Raw genomic sequence first — 16759 nt, 5'->3', positions numbered from 1 at the left:
GGAAATGTAGCAGTCGAAGGTGTAGTTGGTAGGCATGGTGTGCCTGGAAGAAATGAAAATGGGGAACGAATGATAAGGATGTGCGTTGAGTTAGAGATGGTGACTGGAAATACCTTGTTTGAGAAGAAAGATATTTATGGGTGATACAGGAGGGTGATAGGTGGGGGCGCTCACCATCCACTCACTCGATGTAGTGCTGCTGTTGGGTGTCTGCACTTTCCATCCTCTTCTGTCTTCCTTTACTTCATTCTTTCCTTGTCCTTCTGCCTACGGGTAACTTTACACTTCCTCTTCTGTCTTTCTTTCCTTCATTCTTTCCTCTTCCTTCTGCCTGTGGGTGACTCTACACTGAGTGACAAGCCAAATGCTTTCCTGTACACCAGGAAACCATTTACTACGCTGGGTGGTAACTATATAACCAAATTTTGGCGCCTGGTGGTTTAGTGAGTAATTATTGCGCTCCAATTGGGTTGAGCCGGTGAAGGTTTATATCCAAGAAATGGTTGGGGTTGATTGCTCATGTAATGCCACTCAGGGATGAGTGAGGCTGTTCACTCTCATCTTAAATGTTGGGACCAACTGCTTAGCCCCGGACTCCTACGCTCCTCATGGGGCCATGTAGGATTGGATGATGGATAGATGGATGGACAGGAGGGTGGAAGGGTTGTTGACAGAGCAATGATTGACTATGTGGCTGTGTCCAGGAATGAAATAGGAAGATTGTTGGATGTGAAAGTTTTGAGAGGGGAGGGTGGAGGTATGTCCGACCACTACCTGGTGGAGGGAATGTTAAGAGTAGGTAAGAGATGGGTGAGAGCTAGGAGACTTAGGTGTAACAGGGAGGATTTGAAAGTGAGTGAGTTGGATAAAAGAGAGAAAATGATAGAGTATCAGGAGAAATTGAAATATGAGTGGAACGCAGTGAAAGATCTGGAAAATGACAGTGTAGGGAAGGAGTGGCAGTTAAGTGCTGTGGTGGGGCATGCAGAAGAGGTGTGTGGTGTGATACGAGTGGGTGGTGGTGTAAGAAAAGGAAGTGCACGGTGGTGTGAGGAAGTAAGTATTGCTGTGGCTGAGAAGAGACGTGCATATGAAGTGTGGCTGCAGAGGAAGGATGAGGTGTCATATGAGAGGTATAAGGAAAAGAGGAATAGGGCGAGAAGGACTGTGCGTGATGCTAAAGTGGCAGCAGATGAGAGTTGGGGTAGGCGGTTGACTGATAATTTTCAACAGAATAAGAAAATGTTTTGGAAGGTGAAAAGGGTGCGAAAGAGAAAGTCTGGGGAAGAAGAGCGAGTAAAAGCACAGGATGGAACGATGTTAATTGAGATGGATGCAGTAAGGAAGAGATGGGAGGAGTATTTTGAAAGAGTGTTAAATGCAGAGGAGGAAAGGAAGGCTGAGATTGTGGCTGGAAGGGTGCAAGGAATAAATGTATTGGGTGAGTTGAATGATTCTTTGATCACAATGGAGGAAGTGCAGGAGGCAGTAAAGGAGATGAAAACAGGGAAAGCTGCAGGTATGGATGGGTGTGGTGTCGAATGCCTGAAAGGTGGTGGAGTGACTGTTGTTGACTGGTTAGTAAGATTGTTGAATGTGTGCTTTGTGCAATGTATGGTGCCAGTTGACTGAGGAAGTGCTTTTTGTGGTAAGGGTGATAAGTATGAATGTACTAGCTTTAGGGGTATAAGTCTGTTAAGTGTTGTAGGTAAGGTGTATGGTAGAGTGTTAAGAGAGTTAGAGAGGGTACAGAGGGAGTGATTGGTGATGAGCAGTGTGGCTTTAGGAGAGGGAGGGGATGCGTGGATCAGGTGTTTGCTGTGAGACAGGTGTGTGAAAAGTATTTAGCGAAAGGTAAGGATGTGTTTTGGGCGTTCATGGGTTTAGAGAAAGTGTATGACAGAATTGATAGGGAGGCTTTGTGGACTGTTTGAAGATTGTATGGACTTGATGGTAGGTTACTAAAAGGAGTGAAAAGTTTTTATGTTAATAGTAGTGCGTGTGTAAGAGTGGGAAATACTGTGAGTGATTGGTTTCCTGTGAGAGAGGGGCTGCGGCAGTGATGTGTGATGTCACCTTGGATGTTTAATATTTATATGGAGGTGTTAGGTGGAGGTCTGAGTCTGGTGAATGTTGATCGTAGAGAGTGGAATCTGAAGCAGCTGCTGTTTGCGGATGATACTGCACTGGTGGCTGATTCAGAGAAGAGACTGAGAGAGTTGGTAGAGGAGTTTGGAAGGGTGTGTGAAAGGAGGAAATTGAAAGTAAATGAGAATGAGAGTATAGTGATGAGGTGTGCTAGGTTGGTAGATGGTACAAGGATAAATATAGTTTGAATGGTGGGTTGCTTGAGGAGGTAGAGTGTTTTATGTATTTAGGGTCACATGTTGCTGTAGATGGAAGAATAGACGCAGAAGTGAAGTTTAGAATGAATGAAGTAGGAAAGGGCTGGGAGGAATGAAAAAAAGTATTTAGATGTCGTTCGCTTTGAGTGTATGTAAAGAGAAGGCTGTATGAGGGTGCTGTGGTACCAACTGGGTTATAAGGGGCTGAAACATGGAATATGGGTGTAGCAGAGAGGAAAAGTTTGAATGTAATGGAGATGAAGTGTCTGAGGAATGTGTGTGGAGTGACGCGTACAGATCGAGGGAGAAATGAAGTGCGAAGAACTGGAGTTGTTCAGGAGATGGCTGATCAAGTTGAGCAGAGGGTGTTGTGATGGTTTGGGCATATGGAGAGAATGGATAAGAGATTGGTGAAAAAAGATAACTAGATCTGATGTGAGAGGTGTAAGGCTGAGAGGAAGACCACAAATAGGATGAATGGACAGTGTGAAGAGAGCGTTGGATGCAAGAGGAATGTCTGTTGAGCAAGGAGGAGTGGCTGTGTGTGGTAGAAATGAATGGAGAGAAATTGTGAATGAATAAATGTTGAAGCAGCCCTGAGGGGAGATTCTCCCGCTTTTTGTCTGATCAGCTGATCAGGTCAGGTGCAGGTAAGGGGATGGGTCTATTATGATGTGGCAGGGGTAAACCAGTTCTGCTGTCGGTGTCACTGATTGCACTGCGCAGTTGACCCTTGTGCAGTGTGGTGTGGTGAGGATCTGTCCCTTCTCCCCTTTGGGGCTAAGATGCATATGAATGTGTTTGACGTGATGAGTAAATTGGAAGTGTGTTGTCCTGTCTCGGCTACCTCCCTTTCCTTGGGGGAAGCAGCCTGGGTATCTGGATAGACAGATAGACCTCTTGAGAATGTCCTCCCCTTCTGAAAGCATTCATGACATTAGTGAAGGGGTTAATGATATCTAAGCACCCATCAATTGCTCTCCCTTCCACCATCAGTCCCATTAGCCTTTATGTTTTCACTCACTTGTCTGATCAGATTAGTGTACTGTACTAACTTATTTGAAGAGGTTAATGCATTAAAGAGACTTTTGCTAAGTCATTATCATCATTTAATCCAGTGCTGCCCCATGAGGAGTGCAGCCATTTTGGTCCTGAAATTTAAGATGAGAGTGATCAGCCTCACTCATCCCTGGATGGCATCATGTGAGCAATAAACCCCAACCATCCCTTGGATATAAACCTGCACCAGCTTAATCTGACTGGCGCACCTTAACGACCCACTAAATCACCAGGTGCCATAATTTGGTTATATGGTTACCACCCTGCATGATAAATGCTTTCCTGGTGTACAGGAAGCAATTTGGCTTGTCACTCAGTGAAGAGTCACCCATAGACAGAAGGAAGAACAAAATATGTAGGGAGGGGGGGGGGGAAGGAACAGTAAAGGACATAGGTTGTAGATTTTGTGTGTGTGTGTGTGTTAAACCGTACCATGCTAGCGACATAGATCTATGTCCCCTTTAGAAACGCCAGTGACGTAGATCTACGTCCTGCAGCATTGAAGAAGTCATTGCAAGCAACCGAAGTAAAATGGAAGGTAATGATGTATCTTGCTAACTTCAGACATTTCTCCACTACACTTACAACACTGATTTAGGAGCGTGGGAAGCGAGAGAGTCTTCACAGGCTCACAGCCGTTCTGCTCTGTCAGAAACCTTGAAGATTTCAGAGGTCAAGTGGCACCAACCTGACTTGATTCATCCTACTTTCTGGCTTTGATGATTACTTTTATTAGTGCCAGGGATCTTATACTGATGTATTAAGCCCATTTACCCACAAAAAGAATCCAAAATCAGTTCACAAGCTCACAGATGCTCTGTTGACTCAGTTACCTCAAAGATTTGAGAGGTCAAGTGACACCACCCTGACTCGATTCAACCAGCTTTCTGGCTTTGGTGATTACTTTTATTAGTGCCAGGGATCTTATATTCATGTATTAAGCCCAGTTATCCAGAAAAAATAATTCAAATTAGGTTTGCAAGCTCAGCCGCTCTGTTCTCTCAGTAACCTTGAAGATTTCAAAGACTGAGTGGCACCAACCTGACTCGATTCAACCAACTTTCTGGTTTTAGTGATTACTTTTATTAGTGCCAAGGATCTTATATTAATGTATTAAGCTCATTTAGCCAGAAAAAAAAAAAAAAAAAAATCCAAAATCGGCTGGCATAGAGGGGTATCAATTCCCCCCCCCCCATGTGGTACAGGTTAAATACATGAAACACCCTCATAAATCTCATTTATAGCTGCCCTCCCCAGGATGAAAGCACCTGGGTATAGATATATAAACAGACAGAAAGAACTTAAAAACTTTGGCTATATTAACTCCATCCATCCAATCCTAAGTTGCCCCATGAGGAGCGCAGGAGCCCGGGGCTAGGCAGTTGGTACTGACATTTAAGGCCCGTCCAGACGATCGAGCAATGCCCGCGGGCACAAGCGAGCAGTTTGCCTGTTGACGGGCTCACCGCTTGTGCCCGCGGGCAAATGCGTAAATTGCCCGTGGCAATTTACGCATTTGCCCGCGGGCACAAGCGGTGAGCCCGTCAACAGGCAAACTGCTCGCTTGTGCCCGCGGGCATTGCTCGATCGTCTGGACGGGCCTTTAAGATGAGTGAGACCAACCTCACTCATCCCTGAGTGGCATTACGTGCACAATAAACCCCAACCACCCCTTGGATATAAACCTTCACAGGCTCAATCCGATTGGAGTACAATAATTACCCACTAAACTACCAGGTGCCAAAATTTGGTTATATGGTTACCACCCAGCGTAGTAAATGGTTTCCTGGTGTACAGGAAAGCATTTGGCTTGTCACTCAGTGTAGAGTCACCCACAGGCAGAAGGTAGAGGAAAGAATGAAGGAATGAAAGACAGAAGAGGGAGTGTAAAGTCACTCGTAGGCAGAAAGACGAGGAGAGACTGAAGGAAAGGAAGACAGAAGAAGATGGACGGAAAGAAGGATGGAGGAGAGGAAAGGGCACACACCTGAGAGCAGCACTACATTGAATGAGTGGATGGTGAGTGCCCCCACCTACCACACACTAGATTAACTCACTCACCCTTATTATTTCATTCATCCCCAAAATTCAGTTAATCCTTGGATGAACCAACCATCAGTTCTAGAAGCACTGGTCATGTTCATAACCAGCAAAGAGTAAATATACCAGCTCATGCGACATGTTATTGTGAACTATAAAATTAGTTCTGAAAATAATTAGAGGTTGGTGTGCCACTGGCCTAAATAGAATGCATAATGAATAAGTTGATGATAAGGTTACTGATCAGAAAACTATGCTTAAGCAAAGAGGTAATCAGTGGAAATGTCACCAGTTCTAATTGCAGGCATTACAAATGCAATGAATTATGTCTGGCAGATATATCACACAATACATGTAGTAGTGACTGTCAGAAACTGACATGGAGAACTGATACAAGACTGAATGGTATAATAAGCAATGGAGACTATTAAGAAGATTTTAGCCAATACATTTAACAAGAGATTTTGGTTTGTCTGGGTAAACACAGTGTTATAAACTTTACTTTTATTTCAGATGAAGTTGTTACCAGAGATTACTTAGGTCCTGTAACATTAGCCAAACTCACAAGGTCTGCATTGCAATGCATGACAAATCCAAAGTTGTATCATCAGTAACACTGGAAACACTTTACATGGTTCAGGTGTACCTAAACACATATGAAGACAAAAATAAATAATGCCCTATCCTAGGGGTGACTCTTGAAGGGTTGGAGACATAGGTACAGTATGTATTTATAAATCTGATGATGAAACTTGCAGAAAATATTATCTTAATGAATTTGTACATTCAATACATGAAAGAACAGGCTTATTTAGAAATGGATAATTTAACAGACACTGTATAAGCTACAGGCTCTGCTCTAACATACATTCATAATTACTGTATACTGACAATAGTATCAAACTTGAGTGTTGTCAATTCATTATTCTCAACAGAATTATGATCTACAGTTTACACAGCAAAATATACGAAGAAATAGTAAGTCATAATTCCCTATCCAATGATAATCTAACTTTACAGCCTAACCACTAATATCATTGAAATGAAAGATATCATTCACTCTTACAACATATTACCCAGTATTTATCTTTCATTCTGATACAAAAAATACTTGAAAACAAAAGAAAGTTTAGAAAAGATGTAAATAATAAAAAAAGGAATATAACAGTTAATTAGACAACAAGCCCCAATAATGAAATGTAAATAAGCTTAATGTAAATATTCTAAGTGTCCTATTAAATCCCTGTCTAGCATCTAACCCTGCTACAACCTGTGTATATACCGTACACATTATTTTTACTGCAGCCTTAATGGTTCTTGTCTCTATGCATGAGTCCAGTACCCATTCCTAATTTTAAACCAAGCCATCTTTACCTTTTTCCTCTTTTTTTTTTTTTTTACCTGATGACTTTACTCAGCTTAGGAGAGATCCCTAGGGTAGTGAAGGGGTTAAACATGGCTATACCTGACACCTGTTGTTCAAAAACTATCCCAAGCTGAATAAAACAAGTCAGAAAGAGCAAGATTAAAAATAAAAGTCACTTGGACTGATACAGTAAATCTGCCGTGCTTCACTTTTCCCCTTTATCAATGTTATTTTCTATACCTCACCTTCATTTCAACCCCAGCAACATCATTTTTCTTACTCTTTCATCTTCTTCACCTTCCCAATCCCCTCAATACAGCCTGCACAGTCCCTACAAGCTCTTCACCCATCTTCTGTCTTCTCTATTCTCCTAAAATCCTTCTCGGTACTGTCTAGACTCAAAACGTGTGATGATGTTTTCCAGCTGTCGCCGTGCTTCACACTGGGGGAAGTTCTGCATATCATAGTAGTTGGGTGCTACCTTGATTAGCCAGTCAGCTGTTGGGAAATAAAATATAAAGATGACTCACTGACACTACACTTCTTCCTACCACATCCCTGACAAAAAACAAAGAAGACTTCTAAACCTTGTTACATCTCCATTAATTTTTGATCAGGTATGCCATTAAGTCTATCTATCTATCTATTTCCAGATGCCATAATCCCGTACGGGGTGGCCATTTGACTCTGAGTTATTTGTTTTACAAGGAGGGGCACTAACCCTCCACTAACCCACTTGACACGTAGGGAGCACGTATGGTTTGGTTATATGGTTACCACCCAGTGTTGTAAATGGTTTCTTGGCTTACAGGAAACCATTTGGCTTGTCACTCAATGTAAAGCCACCTGTAATGGAAAGAAAAGCATTAAGTAGTGACAGGAAAGATGGGAGAAATAGGAAGAGAGGAGGGCAGGCACAGAAAAAGAATGATAAAGGCTAAGGAAGACGTAGGCAGCACTACATCAAGTGAGTGGATGATGGTCGCCACCACCTACCACTATGCCATTAAGTACTGCAATAAAATCCTAAAAATTTTAAATTTTCATATAGTGTGACTTATAAGTGGTTGGTGGGGGCGCTCACCATCCACTCACCCGATGTAGTGCTGCCCTCAGGTGCCTGCCCTTTCCTCTCTTCCTTCCTTCTTTCCATCCTTCCTATTCTGTCTTTTTCTTTTATTCTTTCCACTTCCCTCTGTATATGGGTGACTGTACATTAAGTGACAAACCAAATGGTTTCCTGTACACCAGGAAACCATTTACTACGCTGAGTGGTAACCATATAACCAATTTATGGCACCTGGTGTTTTAGTGGGCAATTAAGGTGCTCCAATCGGATTGAGCCAGTGCAGGTTTATATTCAAGGAATGGTTGGGGTGTACTGCTCATGTAAAGCCACTCAGGGATGAGTGAGGCTGGTCACTCTCATCTTAAATGTCAGGACCAACATGCCTGGTACCGGGCTCCTACGCTCATCACAGGGCAACACTGGATTAGATGAGAGAATGAATGATGTGACTTGCAAGTCATGGTCTCCCTAATAATATACAGTATGTACCAGTGTTGTGAATAAATTTTACAATGGCCTGTATCATAATACATATACATCATCATTCCACCTAAGATGGGATATGGTAGGATTCACGAGGCAGCAGTAGATATACTGTATATGGATAACTACTGTTGTGAATAAATTTTACAATGGCTTGTACAATAATACATATACATCATCATTCCACCTAAGTAGGGATATGGTTGGATTCATAAATGAGGAAGTGGTTGATATATATGGATAACTACTGAAATAATTTCCAGTGAAATATGAAACGCAATCATTCACTGACCACTCAAGCTCTCGGATTCACCACTTCACCAAGCCTAACTCTTGTGTATTTAATTAGTTGTGGTATACAGGAAATGAGCCCATCTCAGTGTGTGTGTGTGTGTGTGTGTGTGTGTGTGTGTGTGTGTGTGTGTGTGTAAGTAACCGGGTCGGTCAGGATCACTTGATGGTCGTGATCGTCAGCTTTTTACCCTCCCGGAAGGGAGCTGAGAGCTCATGTGGTCCGATCTAAGGGCAAGGCTGTGACCTTCACACACACACACACCCGTCCCCTTGCTCAAGGGGGACAGTAACCACCCACTTCGTCAGTGAAACTTTTCGCAACCTGAGTGAGGCGCGAACTCCCGTCCACCAGTCGGCAAGCGAGAACGTTACCACTGCACCAGCGAGCGGTGTGTGTGTGTGTGTGTGTGTGTGTGTGTGTGTGTGTGTGTGTGTGTGTGTGTGTGTGTGTGTGTGTGTGTGTGTGTGTGTGTGTGTGTGTGTGTGTGTGTGTGTGTGTGTGTGTGTGTGTGTGTGTGTGTGTGTGTGTGTGTGTGTGTGTGTGTGTGTGTGTGTGTGCGTGCTTACCTTATTGTATCTTTACAGGAATGAGTCAAGCTCGTACTGTCCCGTGTCTTAAACCATATTTATCGTACATATCCTTAAACTTGTGAATTGTTTTGGCACACACTATTTCATTCGGTAGTGCATTCCATTGATCAATTGCTCTGTTTGGGAAACTGAATTTCCTTACGTCTTTATCACCTCTCTTCTTATGTAGTTTTTTGCAGTGTCCTCTTGCTGATGCTTCCCCATAGGTTAAGTAATCATTTATGTCTATTTTCTCCTTCCCTGATATGCACTTATATAGCATTATCATGTCACCTCTTTTCCTTCTCTCCTGTAGTGTTGGTAGATTCAGTTTATTTAGTCTTTCTTCGTAGCTTAGGTTCCTTAAGCTTGGTATCCATCTTGTAGTGGCCCTTTGAACTTTGTCTATCTTGTCTATGTGTTTTTTGAGATGAGGACTCCAGACTACTGATGCATATCCAGGGTTGGTCTAATGAATGATGTTATTATCCTTCTTAGCATGTCTTCATTTATGTATGTGAATGCTATTCTCATATTTGCAAGCAGTGTATACATGTTCCGTGTGCGTGTGCGTGCGCGCGTGCATGCGTGCGTCGAGAGAAAACAGGGATATCATAGGTAAGCAGTATGTGAAGAATGATGAAAGAAAGGTTGTGGTGGACAATGAGGATAATAAAGATGCCTGGAGAAAGCATTATAACCATTTGCTGAGTGAGGACTTTGATGTGAACAAGGATGATTTGAAGTCAATGGATCCAGTGTTTGGCCCTTGGCCTTTGATGCAGCTACTGTAAGCAGACAATGCAGTTGGGGAAAGTGGCAGGTGTGTCTGGGTTTAAAGCTGAAATACTGAAGGCCTCAGGTGATACAGGAGTAAGTATAATTACTGATTTGATAAAAATGATTATATATGAGTGTGTTGTCCCACATGAATTACTGAAGAGTGTGACTGTAAATGTGTACAAGGGGAAGGATGCCCAGGAAAGAGGAAATTATTGAGGCATAAAACTTTTGGACCAAATAATGAAGGTAATGGAGAGAGTCCTAAAGGGTATGATTGGGGAGAGTAAATGCTGATGAGATGCAGTTACACGGTCCAACAGTTTCAGCGGGGGGGGAGGGGGGGCTGTACTCTGTTTTTGCTGATTTGGAGTAAGGCCTTTGACAGTCCCTAGGAAGGTGGTGAAGTGGGCAATGAGAAATCTTAAAATCTTGAGAGAGAGAGAGAGAGAGAGAGAGAGAGAGAGACACACACACACACACACACAACATTTTATCTTGTGGATCTTGAATACCCCACCACCGAAGTGTGTGGCATGTCCTGAAGGTTTAGGCAGTCCTGTCATTTTTTTCTCCACTATCTGTTTTGCTCTAGATAATGGATCCATACATCTACCACTCATAAAACCATCTTGTTCATCACATAGCAGACATTAAGAAATATTCCTTAACTTTTTATTCTTTCACATAACTTTCCTACAACACTTAACAAATACAACTAACAACGTGGATCTTTCGTGGCGAAAAACATACTATCACTAATTAACTTGGATTCATGATGTTTAACTACGTGCTTATTAATTACAATCTCAAATACTGGCAGACCCCAAGATATGATACCCCAACAGAGCGAGGGGGGTAGAAATATCACCATACCCCATTGAATGACAGCCAAACCCTGGTATAAAGATGAGTATTGTATTTTTTTAAACCAATTTTCATGATATTTTAGACGAATTTTGTGTGTAGAGTGGTTTGTAAACTATTTTTAGTCTTAGATTAATGTGTTTTAGTCATAGGTGGGGTGAACATTGTCATTCTGGGGTACAGTTTACTATGTTTGATTTTTTCCAGACTTATTTTTAATTATTTCCATATTTTATTTTTGGGTTTAGGCGAGTTATAAACTGCTTTCAAGCTTAGTTTAGCTTGTTTTAAAGCTATCTGGGGGTTTAAGTTAGCTAGAAATGTTTTGGGGCTCATTTGGGAGGGTTAAGGACTTGGCTGGGGGGGAAACCTGAGGCTCAAAACACATCCCCATAGTTTACGTGTTAAATCTACCCTGAGATACGATACCCCCGCCTAGCAATGGGTTTTTACTTAACCAGTTGCACTGTTAAACCGGGGTATGCCTGTACTTTAACCAAGAGAAGAAGTGAAAACTATTGGACTGTAATGAGAGGGGTCAGAGGAATTTCCTTTCTTCGTAACATGGTGGATATTGGCTTCCTTCCAAGAATTACAGAATGAAGAAGTATACACATTATGCATATTCTGAATACTTTAGTTAGAACAGGAGCAAATTCTGAGGAACACTTTTTCAAAACAAATGGAGGAAATCCATCCGGACCCAGGGCTTTGTTGGTTCGTAAATTGCATAGGAAGGATTTCACATTTATAGTCTGTATCTTCAGTGCAGCAACTTCTGGAGAGTCAAGTTCTAGTACTGGGACATTCTGGCCGACTTCCTCTAAGGCAGAATTTCTGGCAAATGTACTGGCAAGGATGTTCGCTTTACCATCCCTCCATCCATCATCCAATCCTATGTCGCCCAATGAAGAGCGTAGGAACCAGGTGCTAGGCAAGTTGGTCCTGACATTTAAGATATCAGATCAATTATAGTGTTACCATCAGATGATTTTAGTGGGAGACTGGGTGATGACTTGTTGAAGTTATTATTGAAAGAACTGAGAGCTGATCAGAATATTCTATTGTCATTAGGATTATTTAAGTGTATGGATGCTTGGTTGTGACAAAAGTTTGATTTAGCAAGATTTATTACTGCTTTTGCATGGTTTCTTGCAATTTTAAATTGACTGAGCAATGCAGATGTTGTTTAAGTAGAAGTTATATGGACTCTTGGGTCACTGCTCTGGCACAACTGCTGTCAAACCATTCTGAGAAGTCAGATCTTTCAGTGAACTGCTGACAAGATATGAACAATTCCATACCAGCTTGTATCAAGTCATTCATGTGGGACTGAGTAGAATTGATGTCACTGAAGAAGAAAGACTGCCATGGAATACTGGCAAGATAATTTCTAAATCCATCCCACTCTGTCTTATCAAAGTGCCATCTGGTCACTCTGACAAGTTCAGAATGGGGAGGGTTGGGGGAGCCAACTATTGAGGCTTTGACGAAATTGAGCTCGGAGGATCAAAGTGGTGATAATATTTCTATTCTGTACTGGTCTGAATTATTTGTCAGGAATAGGTCCAAGAGATAGTCATTATGGTCTGGATTACCTGGTTGGTTGGTAGATGGGGGCGCTAAGTGGTAGATGTGGGCGCCCATCATCCACTCACTCAATGTAGGGATGCCTTATGGTCTCTACACTGAGTGACAAGCCAAATAGTTTCCTGTACCCGGGACTTTGGGGTGGGTTAAGTGTCCCCCAGATTCCCCTATCTAAAATCAGTTAGTCATGGCAAATGTTCCAGAGAGCCTTGGAGGGCCCAACACCTGCCCAGGGACCCAACCAAATGGGCAGATTCGCATGACCATGTGGAATGTGAGAGGTGTGAATGATGGGAGCAAGAGGGTGGAAGCGGTGAATGTATTCAAGAATGTGAGATGCCGTGATGGCATTGTGTGAAACAAAGATGAAAGGATGTGAATCTAACAAATGGGTGAGTGTGAAATATGTATGACTGGGCATGAATGGGCGAGGAAGATGCAAGGAAGGAGCTATCTATCTATCTATATACCTAGGCTGCTTCTCCCAAGGAAAGGGAGGTAGCCGAGACAGGACGACTCACTCTCCATTTACTCATCCATTCAAACACATTCATTCGCATCTTAGCTCCAAAGGGGAGAACGGACAGATCCTCACTGCATCACACCGCACAAGGGTCAACTGCGCAATGCAATCAGTGACATCCACAGCAGGGCCCGACAGCAGAACTGGTTTACCCCTGCCACATCATAACAGACCCATCCCCTTACCCGCACCTGACCTGACTAGCTGATCAGACCAAATGCGGGAGAATATCCCCTCAGGGCTGCGTCATCACTTATTCATTCACAATTTCTCTCCATTTATTTCTGTCACGCACAGCCACTCTTCCTTGCTCAACAGACATCCCTCTTGCATCCAGCGCTCTCTTCACACTGTCCATCCATCCCATTCGTGATCTTCCTCTCAGCCTTACACCTCTCACATCAGATCTAGTTATCTTTTTCACCAATCACTCATTATCCATTCTCTCCATATGCCCAAACCATTGCAACACCCTCTGCTCAACTCTACCAGCCATCTCCTGAACAACTCCAGTTCTCCTTCGCACTTCATCATTTCGCACTCGATCCATACGCGTCACTCCACACATACTCCTCAGACATCTCATCTCCATTACATTCAAACTTTTCCTCTCTGCTACACCCATATTCCATGTTTCAGCCCCATATAATGCAGTCGGTACCACAACACCCTCATACAGCCTTCTCTTTACATCCATTCTAAGCAAACGACATTTAAACACTTTTTTCATTCCTCCCAGCACCTTTCCTACTTCATTTATTCTAAACTTCACTTCTGCATCTATTCTTCCATCCACAGCAACATGTGACCCTAGATATTTAAAACAATCTACCTCCTCAAGCAACTCACCATTCAAAACTATATTCATCCCCCTACCATCTATCAACCTCGTACACTTCATCACTTTACTCTTATTCTCATTTACTTTCAATTTCCTCCTTTCACACACCCTTCCAAACTCCTCTACCAACTGTCTCAATCTCTCCTCTGAATCAGTCACCAGTGCCGTATCATCTGCAAGCAGCAGCTGCTTCAGATTCCACTCTCCTCCATCAACATTTACCAGACTCAGACCACCTAAAACTCTTGCATTCACCTCCCTTACAACACCATCCATGTAAATATTAAACAACCAAGGCGACATCACACATCCCTGTCGCAGCCCCACTCTCACGGGAAACCAATCACTCACAGCATTTCCCACTCTTACACACGCTCTACTATTTACATAAAAACTTTTCACCCCTTTTAGTAACCTACCATCAAGTCCATACAATCTTAAAACAGTCCACAAAGCCTCCCTATCAATTCTATCATATGCTTTCTCTAAATCCATAAATGCCCAAAACACATCCTTGCCTTTCGCTAAATACTTTTCACACACTTGTCTCACAGCAAACACCTGATCAACGCATCCCCTCCCTCTCCTAAAGCCACACTGCTCATCACTAATCACTCCCTCTGTACCCTCTCTAACTCTCATAATTAACACTCTACCATACACTTTACCTACAACACTCAACAGACTTATACCCCTAAAGCTAGTACATTCATACTTATCACCCTTGCCTTTATACAACGGGACCACACAAGCACTTGCCCAGTCAATTGGCACCATACCTTTCTCAAAGCACACATTCAACAATCTTACTAACCAGTCAACAATAGTCACTCCACCACCCTTCAGGCATTCCACAGCACACCCATCCATACCTGCAGCTTTCCCTGTTTTCATCTCCTTTACTGCCTTCTCCACTTCCTCCTCCGTGATCAAAGAATCATTCAACTCTCCCAACACATTTATTCCTTGCACCCTTCTATCTGCCACAATCTCAGCCACCCTTTCCTCCTCTACATTTAACAATCTTTCAAAATACTCTGCCCATCTCTTCCTTACTGCATCCATCTCAATTAACATTCTTCCATCCTCTGCTTTTACTCGTTCCTCCTTCCCAGACTCTCCCCTTCGCACCCTTTTCACCTCTTTCCAAAACATTTTCTTATTCTGTTGAAAATTCTCTGTCAGCCGCCTACCCCACCTCTCATCTGCTGCCACTTTAGCATCACGCACAGCCCTTCTCGCCCTATTCCTCTTTTCCTTATACCTTTCATATGACATCTCATCCTTCCTCTGCAGCCACACTTCATATGCACGTCTCTTCTCAGCCACAGCCATACTTACTTCCTCGCACCACCATTCACTTCCTTTTCTTACACCACCACCCACACGTCTCACACCACACACCTCTTCTGCATGCCCCACCACAGCACTCTTAAACAACTGCCATTCCTCCTCCACGCTGCCATTTTCCCGATCTTTCACTGCGTTCCACTCATCTTTCAATTTCTCCTGATACTCTATCTTATTCTCTCTTTTATCCAACTCACTCACTTTCAAAACCTCCCTGCCACACCTAACCCTCCTAGCTCTCACCCATCTCTTACCCACTCTTAACTTTCCCTCCACCAGGTAGTGGTCAGACATACCTCCACCCTCCCCTCTCAGAACTCTCACATCCAACAATCTTCCTATTACATTCCTAGACACAACCACATAGTCCATCAAGGCTCTATCAACAACCCTTCCACCCTCCTGTCTCACCCATGTATACTTATAAATATCTTTCTTCTCAAACAGCGTATTCCCAATCACCATCTCTCGCTCAACACACATCGCTATCATTCGTTCCCCATTTTCATTTCTTCCAGGCACACCATGCATACCAACTATGCCTTCAACTGCTACATTTCCCACTCTAGCATTCAGATCTCCCATCATTACCACATTCACATTCGCTCCAAAACTCTGCAGACACTCATCAACATCATTCCAGAAAGACTCCCTCTCTTGTTCATCCCTTTCACTACCAGGCCCATATGCACTCACAAACACCCACAACTCACGTTCAAATTTCGCTTTCACCCACATCAGTCTCGATGACACCTCCTTCCATTCAATCACACACTGCTGTACTTCCGGACTCACTAACAAAGCCACACCTTCTCTTGCCCTTCCTCTATCAACACCTGACAATCTTCCATTCACACTTCCAAACATAGATTCCCCCTTCCCTTTCATCTTGGTTTCACTCAAAGCTAACACATCCAACTTTCTTCTCACAAACATTCTCCCAATCTCCTCCCTTTTAGCCTCAATTGTAATACATCCACGCACATTCATAGACCCAATCTTCACGGTACGGGGATAACTCCATCCCCCATCCCTTTCTCTGGCCTGTGTCTTTTTAGGAACTAAAAAACAGAGGAGGGGGTCCCTAGTCCCCTCACCCCACCCCTTTTAGTCGCCTTTTACGACACGCAGGGAATACGGTGGCAGTATTCTTCCTAACACAACCTGGCCGCAGAGTAGTAGTACCACCCCATAGTGCGGCCAGGTTGTGTCCCCCCCGCCACAGGGGGAGGAAGGAGCTACTTTGTTGATAAATGAGGTGTGGCAGATTGGAATGACAGATTACAAATATGTCACCTCAAGATGTATGTATGTCAAGTTCAAGTTAGAAAAAGTGAAAGTAGCAGTGACTGTAGCGTATGCATTGCGTGATGACAGGAGTGAGAGAAAGAAAGACAGGTTTTGGGATAAGCTGGATGAAGCAGTGGGAGAAATGCCCAGGAGTTATAAAGTCATCATAATGGGCAATATGAATGGAAGAGTAGGCACTGGTCCTGAGGATGACATAATGGGTTGTAATGGAGTACCAGGAGAAAATGACAATGGAAAGCGACTGAAGGATATGTGTCAGGAAAGGAGACTG

At 43.1% G+C, this 16759-nt stretch overlaps 1 protein-coding gene across 1 annotated transcript in view; it reads right to left on the bottom strand.

The window, feature by feature from the left end:
- Positions 1-6819: 6819 nt before the first annotated feature.
- Positions 6820-16759, bottom strand: part of Dhx15 (DEAH-box helicase 15) — a 169889-nt gene continuing 159949 nt past the window's right edge. Inside the window, exon 13 of the mRNA XM_080273384.1 lies at positions 6820-7308. Coding sequence (XP_080129510.1) covers positions 7181-7308 — 128 coding nt within the window. The 3' untranslated portion in view covers positions 6820-7180. The remainder of the gene's footprint in view (positions 7309-16759) is intronic.

The sequence above is a fragment of the Coenobita brevimanus genome, chromosome 54 (assembly GCF_032717465.1).
Source record: "Coenobita brevimanus isolate Jiangsu-jjx chromosome 54, ASM3271746v2, whole genome shotgun sequence".
NCBI lineage: Eukaryota > Metazoa > Arthropoda > Malacostraca > Decapoda > Coenobitidae > Coenobita > Coenobita brevimanus.
The sequence above is the reverse complement of the archived record's forward strand: the minus strand, read 5'-3'. Positions and strand labels throughout refer to the sequence as shown.